At 39.0% G+C, this 12,495-nt stretch overlaps 1 protein-coding gene across 1 annotated transcript in view; it reads right to left on the bottom strand.

Annotated features, from left to right (window-relative positions):
• The window catches only part of atp13a3 (ATPase 13A3), an 83,995-nt gene that overhangs the window by 31,837 nt on the left and 39,663 nt on the right, over positions 1–12,495 (bottom strand). The window contains exons 17-22 of the mRNA XM_063047284.1: positions 11,932–12,049; positions 10,409–10,533; positions 9,769–9,935; positions 7,238–7,348; positions 2,455–2,534; positions 1,418–1,460 (exon numbers count right to left, since the gene is read on the bottom strand). Of these exons, the coding sequence (XP_062903354.1) occupies positions 1,418–1,460; positions 2,455–2,534; positions 7,238–7,348; positions 9,769–9,935; positions 10,409–10,533; positions 11,932–12,049 (644 nt within the window). The remainder of the gene's footprint in view (positions 1–1,417; positions 1,461–2,454; positions 2,535–7,237; positions 7,349–9,768; positions 9,936–10,408; positions 10,534–11,931; positions 12,050–12,495) is intronic.

Here is a 12,495-nt window from a genome sequence, read left to right as displayed (position 1 = left end):
AAATTGAAATCCTGTTAACTGTCAGCTCTGATCGAGCATAGTCTCTTCCATCACCATGGTCTCCTTTTAACAGTCTATTAACAGTCCAACCTTACATTGTTCTGATTGCATAGGGTCCTTTATTAAAACTGAATCACTGGCAACAGCTCTAATGCCTTAGGCACATTTGTCCCTATCAGCAGTTCAATTTCTGAATCAAGCTCTGGCAAATGAATATGCTCCATTCCTGAAGATCCCCCAGAGAAGGAATATTTCATTTCTGGTCAGACACACTTCTTTATGTATAGATGTCAGGCAGTTCACAGTAGTTTTCACTATCTAAGCCAGCCACTTCCAATCCTGAAATGATGTGGCTACTCGCAACCTTCTCCTAACCTAGTTTTAATTTACCGAGAGATATTAACAGGGTGTGTAAAGGAATTATCACAATTTCACTTCATTTATAGTAGTAAGAGCAAGAAGACCTAAGTGTTGGAAATAAATGTAGATAGTGAAATTAATGAAACTTCTGTTCTATGTTATAGTTCAAGGTTAGTTGTCACTCAACCATACATGAACACCTATGAATATAGCCAAACGAAACAGCCTTATTCCAGGGCCATGGTGCAAAACACAGCACCAACAGTCACACAGATCACACATAAGACAGCAAGCACATACAAGATAGTAGTAAAAATACAGTCACAAAAAAAAGTATAGTCCAAGACCCTGAATACATGAATGTTGCAGCAATTTGCAGTCAAACTCAATTTGAACACTGGGGGGCAGCACTGACTCCAGATTGGACAACGTGCCAAACCACCTCCGGTGGAGTGCACCAGCTCCAATGGGTGGAGCTCCTGGGTGGCTGTAAGCCGGTGACACTGTGGCTTGAGGCCTAGTCCGCACTACAACCAAGGCCCCGCAGCACCCCCACTGTCCGCCAATAAACCAGTGATCGGACTTCCAGCATTCCACATTAACAATGTTCAACAAGGTCTTGCCATCACAAGAAAAGCAACCATCTGCACCTCCACCAATGACCAACTCACTGCTGGGGTAGACCTGCAGTACTTTAAGTTCTTAATGTCCAGCAGGCTCTTGCGATTGTAAAAAGTACATCTAGTAAAGGCAATAGCACCTTTGGTTGATCCTGTAGAAGCCACTACAACCGAGCATGCCCCAACTTACTGGAAGGAGTGTAAAAATAGTATTATAATATATCAAATACTTATTTTACAGATTTATTATTTGCATAATTTCATACCGTTTTCTTATTAACTCCAAAAAAGGACCATTAAAGTTTAGTACTTAAATTTAAGACAAATATCTTGATTTCAACATGATAAGATTATCTATTAGCTCCATTTGTATCAATGAAAAATATTTTACTTATGTAAGTGAAATGGAATTTGCTAAGAATTTCAGCTAAACTTACCCCACAGTCATTTGCACCATCTCCACACATTCCTACATAATAACTGGAAAACAAAACATCAGTCATGTCAAAGATAAAGAAAGATTAGCTGTATTTGTATCATCAAAACAGTGAAATATGTCATTTGCGCCAAATCAAATCAACAAGCACTTCCACCATCAGCATCATAATTCACGGCAGAATGATCCTTTTCTAGATATAAATTAAACAGGATGCACTTGGATACTAAACTTTTGAAATTTACTATTTTGTATATGTACATTGATTCTATAACGTATAAATTTAAGTACTGATGGCTATTTTCAACAATGTGAATGATACACATTGACCTATGATGGTTGCATCTCCTTTGTCTGGAAATAAAATACAAAAGGAAATTCTGAATTCACTCAGGTTATTGCAAACACATCCAAGAAACAAGTATGATGCTATACCTTTCTACCTTACTCAAAATGGAGCTGAAATTGTAATATACTTCCATGTATTCAGTAATGAACTCAATCTTTTGCAATTACTTAAGCATTTGTTAAATACAAACAGGGTGAATAGTAGATTAATTCTGAATCAATAAGCAAATATACAATATTATTTCATATCTGAAACTTATGTGATGCAGATTTTTTCTTTCATATGATTGTATAGTTTACTGTAAAGTAAAACTGAAAACAAAAATCAAAATAATTATTTGGTTGAATTGTTATTAAGATCTTACTTTTATAAGATCTACAAAAGAAAATGAGTCATAATTAGCCAATATTTTTGAATCATGTGGATAGTCTACACCCAAATAATAGATGAATAAACTTAATTACAGGCAAGAAGCAAACAAATGCTTTAAATTCCTGTATCCTCCACCTTGATGCACTGATGTTGACTTAAAGGATGAACAGTATTTTACAATATTATTTTCCTATAATGAATCCATGTGGCATGCTCTTACAATGCATTACCAACAAAAAACCTTACACTTAAAATCATGATGGGATGACCTATATTTTTATTCAGTCTCTTCGATAAAAGAAACATATAAAACTTACTCCAGTTTTTGAAGCTCATCTATTAAAATTGCTTTCTGGTTGGGAGACATTCTGGCAAAAACTGTAGAGTTTATAAGCAACTGAAAAAAAAACAGATGTTTACTTAGTACTTGGTAACATGGCACAAGGACACAATTTAAGATAACTGAGTAAAATGTGATCATGTAGTGACAAGCCATTTAACCTATTATATTTTGCCAATCCAGATGTCAATGTATATTAAATATCTTCCTCTTGTTTATCATGCATATCCCTACATTCCATTCATATTTATATGTCTGTCTAAAAGCCTATTCAACTCTACCAATCTGCCTGATTCCACAAATAGCCTCAGAAACCTATTCTAGTCACTCTCTGCCCCTCATGACACCTTTAAAGTTCTCCACTCTAACCTTAAAAGCATGTCCTCTGATTGATGACATTTCTACCCCAGGGAAAAATAGTGGGGGTTACCATATTTATGCTTCTCATTAACTTTAAAAACAGTCAGGTCTTCCTTCCATCTCCAATGCAATAGAGTGAGGAACCCAAATTTGTCCAACCTTTCCTTAGGGTTCATACCCTCTATTCCAGGCAGCAGCCCTGTAAGCCTCTTTTGCACCCTCCTCACTGTCTCCAGACCCTTCCTGAAATGTGCAACCAGAAATGCACACAATGCTCCATGTGTGGTCTGACTGAAGTTTTATATAGCAACAGCATGATTTCCTAGCTCTTACATGCCTCACTTGCTTTTTTCAATATTCTGGGATATGTGCTTTGTGGGTCCAGAATTGACTTGCCCACAGAAGGCAAAGAGTGGTTGTAGACGGGTCATATTCTGCATGCAGGTCAGTGACCAGAGGATCTGTTCTGGGACCCCTTCTCTTCATGATCTTTATAAATGACCTGGATGAGGAAGTGGAGGGATGGGTTAGTAAATTTGCTGATGACACAAAGGTTGGGGGTGTTGTGGAGAGTGTGGAGGGCTGTCAGAGGTTACAGCGGGACATCGCTAGGGTGCAAAACTGGGCTGAGAAGTGGCAGATGGAGTTCAACCCAGGTAAGTGTGAGGTGGTTCATTTTGGTAGGTCAAATATGGTGGCAGAATATAGCATTAATGGTAAGACTCTTGGCAACGTGGAGGATCAGAGGGATCTTAGGGTCCATGTCCACAGGACAGTCAAAGCTGCTGTGCAGGTTGACTGTTTGGTTAAGAAGGCATATAGCGCATTGGCCTTCATCAATCGTGGGACTGAGTTCAAGAGCTGAGAGATAATGTTACAGCTGCATAGGACCCCACTTGGAGTACTATGCTCAGTTCTGGTCGCCTCACTACAGGAAGGATGTGCAAGCCATAGAAAGGGTGCAGAGGAGATTTACAAGGATGTTGCCTGGATTGGGGAGCATGCCTTATGAAAACAGGTTAAGTGAACTTGGCTTTTTCTCCTTGGAGCAACAGAGGATGAGAGGTGACCTGATAGAGGTGTACAAGATGATGAGAGGCATTGATCATGTGGATAGTCAGAGGCTTTTTCCCAGGACTGAAGTGGCTAACAAGAGAGGGCACAGTTTTAAGGTGCTTGGAAGTAGGTACAGAGGGGATGTCAGGGGTAAGTTTTTTTACGCAGAGAGTGGTGAGTGCGTTTAATCGGCTGCCGGCGACTGTGGAGGAGGCAGATACGATAGGGTCTTCTAAGAGACTCCTGGAAAGGTACATGGAGCTTAGAAAAATAGAGGGCTATGGGTAACCCGAGGTAATTTCTAAAGTAAGTACATGTTCGGCACAGCATTGTGGGCTGAAGGGCCTGTATTGTGCTGTATGTTTTCTATGTGCGATCAGGCCCGGGGGACTTTTCACTTTAATGCTTTTCAGAAGACTCAGCACTACCTCCTTCTTAATCTCAAAACGTCCCAGCATATTAGCATTCTCCTCTCTGCCTTCACTATCCTCCAAATCCTTCTCATTGGTAAATACCGACACAAAGTACTTATTCAGTGCCTCATTCACTTGCTTCGACTCCAAGTACAAATTTCCTCCTTTGTCCATATGGGCATACCTTCTCCTTAGGTATCCACATTTTTCTTTAATGTAAGTACAAAATGCCTTGGCAATCTCCTTGCTCTTGCTCGCCAAGGACAGTTCATGGCTCCTTCTGGCTTTCCTAATCACCTGCTTGATCACTTTCCTGCTGCCTTCACAGTCTACAACAATCCTGGCTGATTTTAGCTTCCAAAACCTTGCATATGCTTGCTTTTTCCTTTTTGACTAAAATGAGGACCTCTTAGGTCATCTGAGATTCCCTTACCTTACCATCCTTATCTTTACTCCTTAGTAGAACACGCCAATCCTGAACTAGGATCAGCCAGTCTTTAAACAACTGTGGTCGCGATTGACAACAGTTGCTTCCAATCAATGGCATTTAGTTCCCGAATTATCCTTCATATTTTGCCCTCCTCCAATTTAGTGCCTTGCTGCAAGATCTGATTTTATTCTTACTATCTGAAAACATAATGAGTTTTGGTCACTGTTTCATAAAATGTTCATCCACCATCTGATTCGTCACAAGGCCTGGCTTATTTCCGAGAATCAGGTCCAGTATGTTTTCTTCTCTAGTTGGACTCTCCTTGTACTGTTTCAAGATCTCCTCTTGGATACACTAGAAAAATCCTGCCCCACCTAAGCCTAAAATATTAAGGAAGCTCCAATCAATACTGGGGAAGTTAAAATCCTCCCAAGATGATTCCTGCACCTTTCAACAATATGTCTCCATCTCTTAATGGCTATTGGGGGATGCTATAGTATAATTCCATTAACGTAATTCCACCTTTTCAAAAAAATTTTGGAGCTCCACCCAAATGGCCTGTGTCCTCTCTGAGTACTGCGGTGACATTCTCCCGTATCAGTAATGCAACCCTTCCACAAATTTTACCGTCTTCTCTTTCACGTCTAAAACAATGAAAACCAGCAAGAATGAGTTGCCAGTTTTGTCCCTTATGCAACAAGGTCTCTGCAATGGCAACAACATCATAGTTCTATGTACTCATTCAGGCTAAGTTCATCCTCCTTACCCACAATCCTCTTAGCATTAAAATAAACACATTTCAGCCCATCAGTCCCACCATGTTTATTTGCTGCCCCTTGCGTCCTTCCCTTCAGTCTTACTGTCGTTCCATCTTTCTTAATCTCAATCTAACCACCTGTCGGCCTGCTCTTGTAGTTCCCATCCCTCTATTGCTCTATCTAAACCCCCTAGAGTAGCATAAGCAAACCTCCCAGGGAGGATACATTGATTCCCCTCTAGTTCAGATCAAACTGTCTTGTCTGTACAGGTCCAACCTGCCCTGGAAGAGATCCCAATGATCCATAAATCTGAAGCCTGTTCTCCTGTACGGGCTCCTTAGCCGTTTACTGAAACTGCTCCACGTATCCATTTCACACTTCACTAGCACATGGCATGGGCAGTAATCCTAAAATTATAACCCTGGAAATCCTGCTTTTTAATTTTCTACCTAGCTTCCTAAAATCCCTTTGCAGGACCTCATATCTTTTCCTCCTAAGTGATTGGTACCTATACACAGTAAATGATAGGGCACTGAGGAGTGTGGAGGAACAAAGAGATCTGGGAGTTCAAATACATAATTCCCTGAAGGTGGCATTACAGGTAGACAGGGTTGCAAAGAAGGCTTTTGGCATCCTGGCATTCATAAATCAAAGTATTGAGTATAGGAGTTGGGATGTTATGGGGAGATTGTATAAGAAATTGGTGAGGCCAAATTTGGAGTATTGTGTACAGTTCTGGTCACCTAACTATAGGATGGATATCAGTAAGATTGAAAGAGTGCAGAGAAGATTTACTAGGATGTTGCCAGGTCTTCAGGAGTTGAGTTACAGGGAAAGATTGAACAGGTTAGGACTTTATTCCTTGGAGTTTAGAAGAATGAGGGAATATTTGATAGAGGTTTACAAAATTATGAGGGGTATAGACAGAGTAAATGTGAATAGGCTCTTTCCACTTAGATTAGGAGAGATAAATACGAGAGAACATGGCTTTAGGGTGAAAGGGGAAAGGTTTAGGGGGAACATCAGGGGGAACTTCTTCACTCAGAGAGTGGTGGGACTGTGGAACGAGCTGCCATCTGACGTGGTAAATGCGGGCTCACTCTTAAGTTTTAAGAATAAATTGGATAGATACATGGATGGGAGAGGTCTGGAGAGTTATGGACTGGATGCAGGTCAATGGGACTAGCGGAATAAAGTTTTGGCATAGACTATAAGGGCCGAATGGCCTGTTTTCTGTGCTGTAGTGTTCTATGGTTCTACATGGTCCATGACCTCTGGCTGTTCACAGTCCCCTCTAAGAATATCCTGTATCTGCTGTGAAATGTGCTTAAACTTGGCACCAGGGAAGCAACACATCATTCTGGAGTTTTGATTGTGATCACAGAAATGCCTGTCTGTGCCCCTTACCGTTGAGGCCCCTGTTAAATTCACTCCACCTGATTTCATCTTTCCCTTTCCTGCCTCAGTGCACTGACCCGACTACTGATGCTGACCTCTGAAGGGTTACTTCCCCTCCCAATAGTATCCACAGGTCTTACCCGTTAGTGAGAAGAATGGTCACAGGAAATTCCAGCTCTGAATGCCTACCTACTTTGTTTATCTTGGTAGCCACCCATCTGCTTATAGACTTCACCCAGGATGAGACTATCAGACTAAAACACTCCCATATGATATCCCAGGGTCCTGGATAATCCTGAGTATACCTGGGATTTTGAGGATTAATCTGAATGTTAGATGACTTACCTTTGGTAGTAAATGATAGAAGTGTTGAATTAGAATGTCAAATGATTTTCCAGTCATAGCAAAGTGAAAGTCTTTATTCTTATCACAGTCATCCATAAGAATTTTACTTTCCTAAACATAGAAATATAAAGTTTGTAATACTTTAAACTAAAAGTAGAGAGCCAGAATTATTATGTATTTATTACAAAATCTAAAAGCAAAATTAATATAAGAAACATCAAAGCACGTGTAGTCTAAAACTATATTTTGAACAAATAACATAATGTAGCAATGAATTAATTTTATTTTTATATACCTTAATATGAAGTAATTTATGTGTTAAACTATGAACTTTTATCAGTCATCCACTATTTAAAAATCATCACTATATTTCAATCTGTACTGGACAATAGACAACAAAACACCAACAAAAAATATCTGATTATTTGGAAATCCTGATGGTTCAGGTAAAATTTTCCTCATCTCTGTGAAACTCACCTGGGCTCCAGTACCAACTCTCCCCGAAACTTAACAGGGGCATAGTTAAATTCACCAAGGCCTTTGTTCTTAGAAGCTATTGAAAATTGTCAGGTTCCCCAAAAAAGTATTAAAATATTGCATAACATCTTAAAAAACACTGTATTCGTATTGAATACCATCTAATTGACTGGAAAATCCACCACTCCAGCACTACCAAAGTCACACCTGCACTGGATTATCAGTTTTTTACTGTACAAACAGAGGAATAAACACACATACAACTGGTTATAGAACATTGAGCATAGAACAGTACAATACAGGGACAGGCCCTTTTGCCCACAATGTTGTGCTGAACCAATTAAATTAGTAATCAAATGGCCAACTAAAGTAATCCTTCTTTTTTCCTCACTTTCATGAGCATACCTAAACTTATAGCCTCTACCACCACCCCAAGCAGCATATTCCAGTCACCCAGCACTCTCTGTAAAAAACTTACCCCTCACATCTCCTTTGAAATTACCCCCTCTCATCTTAAATGCTTTCCCTCTGGTATTAGCTATTTTAACTCTGGGTAAAATATAATTGTCTGCCAACCTTATCTATGCCTCTCCTTACCTTCTACACTTCTATCAGATCTCTCCTTAGCCTCCGCCGCTCCAGAGAAAGCAACCCATGTTTGTCCGAACTCTCGTTATAACACATGCTCTCTAATCCAGGCAGCATCCTAGCAAACCTCTTCTGCATCCTTTAGAAAAACTCAGTCAAGTTGGTAAGACACAACTTGCCCCAAACAAAAGCATGCTGGCTCTCTCTAATTAGGCCATGGTTTTCCAAATGCTCTTAAAACCTATCCCTAAGAATTCTCCCCAGTAACTCCCTAACACTGATGTGAGACCCACCAGTTTATAGTTTCCAGGACTATCCCTGGTTCCCTTCTTGAATAATGTAACAACATCAGCTACTCACCAGTCCTCCAGGACCTTGCTTCTAGCTAGAGCAGACATGAAGATATTGGTCAAGCCCCAGCAATCTCATCCGTTGACTCTCTCAATAACCCGCAGTGCATCCCATCTCGTCCTGGGGACTTATTTAGCTTAACTCTCTTTAAGAGATCCAACACTACCTCTTCCTTTACCTCAAAATGCTCTAGAGTATTAATAAGCTCAGCACTGATCTCCCTTCCGTCCACATCATTCTCCTTGGTAAATACTGACGTAAAGTACTCATTAAGGATCTCGCCCACATCCTCAGCATCCAAACAAATGTTTTCCCTTTATTCCTGAGTGATTCTACCCTCTCCCTAGTTCTCTTGGTGTATCAATAGAGTGCCTTGGAATTCTCTTTAATGTTATTTGCTATATATTCTTCCTGGCCCCTCCTGGCTTTCGTAATTGCCTTTTGAGCTGTTTTCTGGCTTTATAATTCTCAAGGACTTTGTTTGAATTTAGCTTCTTAAGCATTACATACTTTTCCTTTTTCTTTTTGATTAAATTCATCACCTTGCTCAACATCTAACGTTCTTCTACCTTACCATTGGTGTCTTTCTGACTGGAACAAACTTTTCCTGTGCTTTATGCAGTTATTTTTTTTAAACGTCCTCCACATGTCAGATGTAGGCTTGCCCAAAAACAGCTGGCCCAATTAACTCCCCCTAGTTCCAGCCTAATGCTGTTGTAATTTGCTTCATTCCCATTTAATATTATCCCGCAAGGTCCATATTTATCTTTATCTATAACTATCTTACAACTTACAGAGTTGTGGTCACTGTTCCCTAAGTGCTCACCCACTGAAAGTTTGGTCACCTGGCCAGGCTCATTACCCAACACCAGATCCAGTGTAGCCCCTCCTCTGGCTGGACTATCTACATATTGATTTAAGAAACCCCCCTCCAGTTCGATTAGTGTGGTTCTGTTCAAACTAATATTAAATTTTGCTCAGATTTCCTTCTCACAACTTGTAATGTTATCCTGAGATAAAAGGAACATTGCAATTCACTGATAACTAATAATTTTCTGATATTCATTGAATACAACACTATTGTGAATGCTAGCATCAGATACTCAAGTACTTACTCCAGTATAAATCTGAATATTATTCCTGCCATTTTCCATTATTTTCCAGGTGATGACTGCTGCTCCAGATATCTTCACCTTTGAGGCTTCAACTAAAATAATTTTGTGAGTTAATGGGATCATCCCAGAATTTTTGGCCACTGTGACAGCTGTCTGCAGGTTGTCACCTGTAAGAAATGATTCCACTTTAAAAACAGTTTCAAATAATCTCTTTGCTTAATGAGAAAAGTTCTCCATCAGGCATCAATAGATCTTTCTCTAAATAATTTAAATGGCATTACTTATCATTACAAAAGGAAAGTGAAGGGCATGGTAAAGTTCGGAGAGAACGATTATTTACTGTATATTTGAAATGTTCAGATCAACGTAAGTAGCAACTTACACAAGAGAACTGAATGTAAATCTGTGCAGTCCTAGACCACGGTCTTCCCTGATATCCACACTATCATTAAATAGTATATGTGAATCGCAATCATAGGAATCTTTCTTTTTATCATCTCAAATTTAACATAATGCTGCTTCTACTCATGGCTAAGTTTTGACTAACTGGCACAAAAACTGAACTTGAGATTTTTCCAATCTATATAACTCAGCTCTTTATTGGTAGCTACCAACAGACTTTCATAAATTTCGTAAGTACCTGTGATCATAACTGTTCGTATCCTGGCTTTGGATAATTCAGATAGTACAGGAGCTGTCTGTGGCTTCAGTTTGTTTTCTAATATCAGCAGTCCAAGGAATACCAAGTCAGATTCTACATCTTCCCTTCAGTAAATTAAGCAAAATAAAATTCTTAATATGCATCTAATACACATTTTATGTTACACCTTTATTAAATGTTCTACCATTATTCTGGTTATAATTCAACAAAAAGGTAGATATTGTATACAAATAAACATGTATCTACATGCACGAATGTGTTTAAGCAATGCAAGTAATTTTTCATAAAGGCTGGTATTCTTGATTCTTCTCACAAGGTATTTGCACAGAGCTAAAGGTCAGCTGTCTTGTCACACATGGGACTTCTGAACTTTGCCTTGTGCATATAGAAAGATCCCTTCTAAACATAAACATCCCTTTGAATCAGGTCTAAAATTTACTTCTTTTATAATTTTTACATGAATAACTGTGAATGAAGTTGTCTTGAAATAAGTTTCAGTCTTGATTGAATGAGAGCCCAACCACATATCAAATAAATAAAACCACCAATCAACCAAAATTATGAATGGAAGAAAAATATCACGTTCTTTCTGCATAAATTATATACTCTTGACCACTTTATTTGGTACCTCCTGTACCTAATAAAGTGGCCACTGAGTGTACATCCACTTTAGGTTTGACCTGTTGTGTGTTCAGAGATGCGCTCCTGCACAGCTTGTAATATGTGGTTACTTGAATTAGACTCGCCTTCATGACAGCATGAACTAGTCTGGCCATTCTTCTTTTACCTCTCTCTTCTTGCCCAAAGAACAGTCTCTCGCTGGATGTTTCTTCTTTTTTTTTTGCACCATTTTCTGTAAACTCTATTATGCTGTTATGCATGAAAGTGCCAGGAGATTAGCAGTTTCTGAGATACTCAAACCACCCTCCCTGGCACCAACGATCATTCCACAGTCAAAGTCATTTAGATCACATTTCTTTTCCATTATGATGTTTTGTCTGGAAAACTGAACTTCTTGACCATGCCTGAATTCTTTTATGCATTGAGTTGCTGCCACATGATTTGCTAATGGGATATTTGCATGAAGAAGCAGGTGTACAGGTACAGCTGTACACTTAATACAGTGAATGTAAATAACAATGGAGTGAGTGATGTACTCTTAACTCTCGATTGTTGTCTCCGTATGCTGGTGATTTACGTCACCATATTTCTGTTGTGTTGTCCAACTGCTTTCATAAAGAATTTAAAAAATATTCTGAGAAATTTATTCTGTAATAAAATGATAGTCAAAAATGGGAACTGTGGCTCACATCACATAGAATCTGGCTTTGCACACCAGAATCAGTCTTCTATCCACCCATCTGATCTTAACTGGCACTCCTAAATATACCACCTTACACTTTTGAAGCAGGTTGAGAACCACACAGCCATAAATCAGCACAATTAACATGCTGGAGGAGGAAAAATTATTTTCATAGTGGATGTATGCTGGTATGACTCACCTCTTTAAATTGGCTACTCTGATGTTTCTGCTGTTCCAAATAGATTTAAAAGCAAACCCGATAACTCGAAAACCCTGCTCTGTATAGCGCTGCAATTCCCTTGAGAAACTTCTTGGAACTGCAAAATACATGAAATTACAATGCAAGTTTCTTGGGCATCACTATATCTCCTCTTTTCTCATATGAGACAGAATCAAAGCAATAAGGAACATATCAAAAGATATCCAAATACATAATCTAGCTGGGTGTTATGGTTTGTGGTTGACAATATTCTAACATGCTGGCTTTCTAACAAGGTACTAGAATAAATCAAGGATGCAGCTACCTATTTCAAAGATTATCAATGGGCTTCATAGATCATGAAACCATTCAAAGAAATTGCACCATCGAATTTTGGAATAATTCAGTGCAATAGAAAACTATTGAGACAATTTTGTCTGAGCTGGCTGTTTGGTTGAGTTACCCAGTTCATCTCACTATTGCAAAGCCACTTGAATTTTCCCCATTAAGTATTTTTCTAATTTCCTTTCGCAAATTACTGAAGATTCTACTTGTACAAGTCGT

The sequence above is a fragment of the Mobula hypostoma genome, chromosome 4 (assembly GCF_963921235.1).
Source record: "Mobula hypostoma chromosome 4, sMobHyp1.1, whole genome shotgun sequence".
NCBI lineage: Eukaryota > Metazoa > Chordata > Chondrichthyes > Myliobatiformes > Myliobatidae > Mobula > Mobula hypostoma.
This window is presented reverse-complemented; position numbering and strand designations above follow the sequence as displayed.